Raw genomic sequence first — 2,899 nt, 5'->3', positions numbered from 1 at the left:
GTGTGTGTGTGTGTGTGTGTGTATGACCATGGTATACATGTGGAGGTCAGAGGACAACTTGAAGGAGTTGGTTCTTTCTACAATGCGGGTCCCAGGGATCAAACTTATGTTGTCAGGCTTGGCGGCAAGCACCTTACCCACGTAGTCACCTCACCAGCCCCTGAGGCACTTTCTCAAGGTCAATCAGGGGTAAGGCTTGGACATAAATATTAATTCTAAAATGTTTGTCCCTATTAGTGGACTGTCGTTTGGCCTAGGGCTCGGAGATCAGCTGTCACAGATAATGAGTTTGTCCACATAGTGCTTTGATTCTGTCTCTGTAAGGTACCAGGAAGGACACAGGAAAGTCTCAAAATACTGGTCCCCAGAGGCAAGGATTCTGTCAGGGTCGCTTAGCATTCAAATGAAGGGGAGTCTGGAAAGAAGATGGAGGCAGGCAAGAGTAGTCTACCCCCAGCAGAGGTCAGAGTCCTGAGCGGGCACAGGTCAGTCCAGATCCATGGGGAACACAAGCCCTCCTCCTAGAGAACTCTGTTCCTCTGGGCCACACTGTCCCTTTGACTCACTATTAAGGATGTCAGATATTTTTTAGAGAATACTGTTTGTCCTGTACCTTTTCTTTTCTCTTTTTCAGATAAAACTAGCCTTGAAATCATAATCCTCCTGCTGGGATTACAGGCATGTGCCACCAAGCCTGGCTTTCGTAACATTTTTTTTTTTTTTTTTTGGTTTTTATGAGCAAGGGTCCCCCTGTAGCTTGAGCTGGCCTGGAACTCACTATGTAGACCAGGCTGGCCTTGAGCTCACAGAGATCCGCCTGCCTCTTTGTCCAGAGTGCTGGGATTAAAGGCGTGTGCCACCACACCTGGCTTGTACCTTTTCTTAAAGGGTGAAAACATTCTGACCAACCCTCAGGAGCTGGCTAATAGTTATCTAGTACTGGAACAGGTTAGACATTACCAAGCTGTTTTCCGGTTAGTTAGTCCAAGTTAGTTCTGTTGTGCCTGATTATGGGATTGAGGATTTGTTCTGCAAAACTGTGGACAAGACACTTAATCTGAGATGCAGCCAGTGGCAGACCCTGGGTAAAATTTTCAGAACCATTCCCTGGCCCTGACTCCTGACCAGAAGAGTCAGGACTGTCTGTCTGTCCATCCGTTCATCTGTCTGTGTGTCTGCTTATTTGTCTAGCTGTACCATTTGTGGGGACAGAACCAGACTCATACCAGTATTCACCAGCATAGACCTTCTCATCAGGTGACAAAAGAATGTCCCCAGCTCTGTGGCAGGAAGGCAGCAGGGATACAGACACTGCTGGGGTAGTCAAGGCAGAACATGGTTAAGGATGGCTTCAAGCTGCAGGGGTTGCATGAAGGGTGCCTCGGTCAATCTGACCAGAAGGGCCTCAGTGAAGCTGCCAGAAGAGTGTGCCTCCGGGTCCTGAAAGCTCTTTGCATAGGCAGAGACAGTGCCAGGCAGGGTCACCGAGTCTCTACATGGGCATCAGCAGGACTGAGGGTCACAGTCGCAGGCTGTGGGCCACTGCTGCTGTTTGGGTCCAGGGCAGGAGGGACAGGTAACTTTGGGCCCTTGGGCTCCAGCTCCCTCCTCGTCCTCATTCTCCTGTAATGAGACAGGCACACTTTGAGTCCTCTTGCACAGTGGGGAGCAGGCTCAGTGACCTATATGGCTCCAGCTACGAGATGAATGTGGCTTATCACAAAATTACATTGCTTAATTGCCACTATTACAACTGGAAAGGACCTTAGACCTCAGCTTGTATGGCCCTGCAATTTTTTTAATATTTAATTTAGACTACTTCATTTTATTTGTACCTATTAATGATGACTAGAGAGAATTGACTATATTCAAGACAAAATAGAGACCTTATATGCTTCTGTTTAAAGTTGTAGCTTGCTGGGCGCAGTGGTCCATGCCTTTAATCCCAGCACTCAGGAGGCAGAGTGAGTTTGAGGCCAGCCTGGTCTACAGAGTGAGTTCCAGGTAGCTGGAGCTACAGGGAGACCCTGCCTCAAAAAAAGACCAGATAAATAAATAAATTAAATAAAAATAAAAATAAAGTTGTAGCTTGAATTAAACTTTGCAATATGATTATGCTTACTAAGTGTATAGCTAGGAATATTTAAGATCTTACATAATTGAGAAGGGAATGTACTTAAGATATGTCCTGCCAGGCACGGTGGGGTATACCTGTAATCTCAGGATTTGTGAGGCAGGAGCATCATGAATTTGAAGCCAGCCTGGGCTATATAGCAAGACCCCTGTCTCAAGCAAACAAACAAAATGCATATCCAGTCTTCATTTCATATGCCACAAAATTCAATAACAATCATAAATTCTGCTGTCTACAGGCTATTTCTTCCTGTTGATGGATGATAGTTCTTTAAAAATTTTTGAACTCCTCAGAGAAGCTGTTCAATACAGTTAATACTCTAATATGCTTTGCTAAACAAATCCTCGGTTAACAATTTGTCAGATTTGGATCTCTCCCTTCATGAGAGCACACAGAGGGTTTGTGTGTCTACTGTGTGCAGGAGTCCATGTGTTTACGTGAGCACACACACATGTGCCCACAAATGTATGTGGAGGCCAGAGGTTGACATCAGGTGAGCTAGATCCCCAGTCCACTCCACCTTATTCTTTGAGACAGGTCTCTCACTTAACCTGGAGCTCATGGGTTTGGCTACACTGGCTGGTCAGTAAGTTCCCAGGACCTGCCTGTCTCTCCCTGCTTACCTCCCAGTGCTGGGGTTACAGATGCATGCCACCATGCCTAGCCTTTATGTGGGTGCTGGGGATCCAAACTCAGATCCTCAGGCTCATGTTACAAGCACTTTATTGCCTGAGTCATCTCCCTAGCCCTGAGGGTTAAAAAAAA

At 46.3% G+C, this 2,899-nt stretch overlaps 1 protein-coding gene across 1 annotated transcript in view; it reads right to left on the bottom strand.

Annotated features, from left to right (window-relative positions):
- Positions 1-1,301: 1,301 nt before the first annotated feature.
- The window catches only part of Ncmap (non-compact myelin associated protein), an 8,546-nt gene continuing 6,948 nt past the window's right edge, over positions 1,302-2,899 (bottom strand). Inside the window, exon 3 of the mRNA XM_008822285.2 lies at positions 1,302-1,623. Within this exon, the coding sequence (XP_008820507.1) occupies positions 1,482-1,623 (142 nt within the window). The 3' untranslated portion in view covers positions 1,302-1,481. The remainder of the gene's footprint in view (positions 1,624-2,899) is intronic.

The sequence above is a fragment of the Nannospalax galili genome, unplaced genomic scaffold (assembly GCF_000622305.1).
Source record: "Nannospalax galili isolate Female #2095 unplaced genomic scaffold, S.galili_v1.0 scaffold1428, whole genome shotgun sequence".
Classification (NCBI taxonomy): domain Eukaryota; kingdom Metazoa; phylum Chordata; class Mammalia; order Rodentia; family Spalacidae; genus Nannospalax; species Nannospalax galili.
The sequence above is the reverse complement of the archived record's forward strand: the minus strand, read 5'-3'. Positions and strand labels throughout refer to the sequence as shown.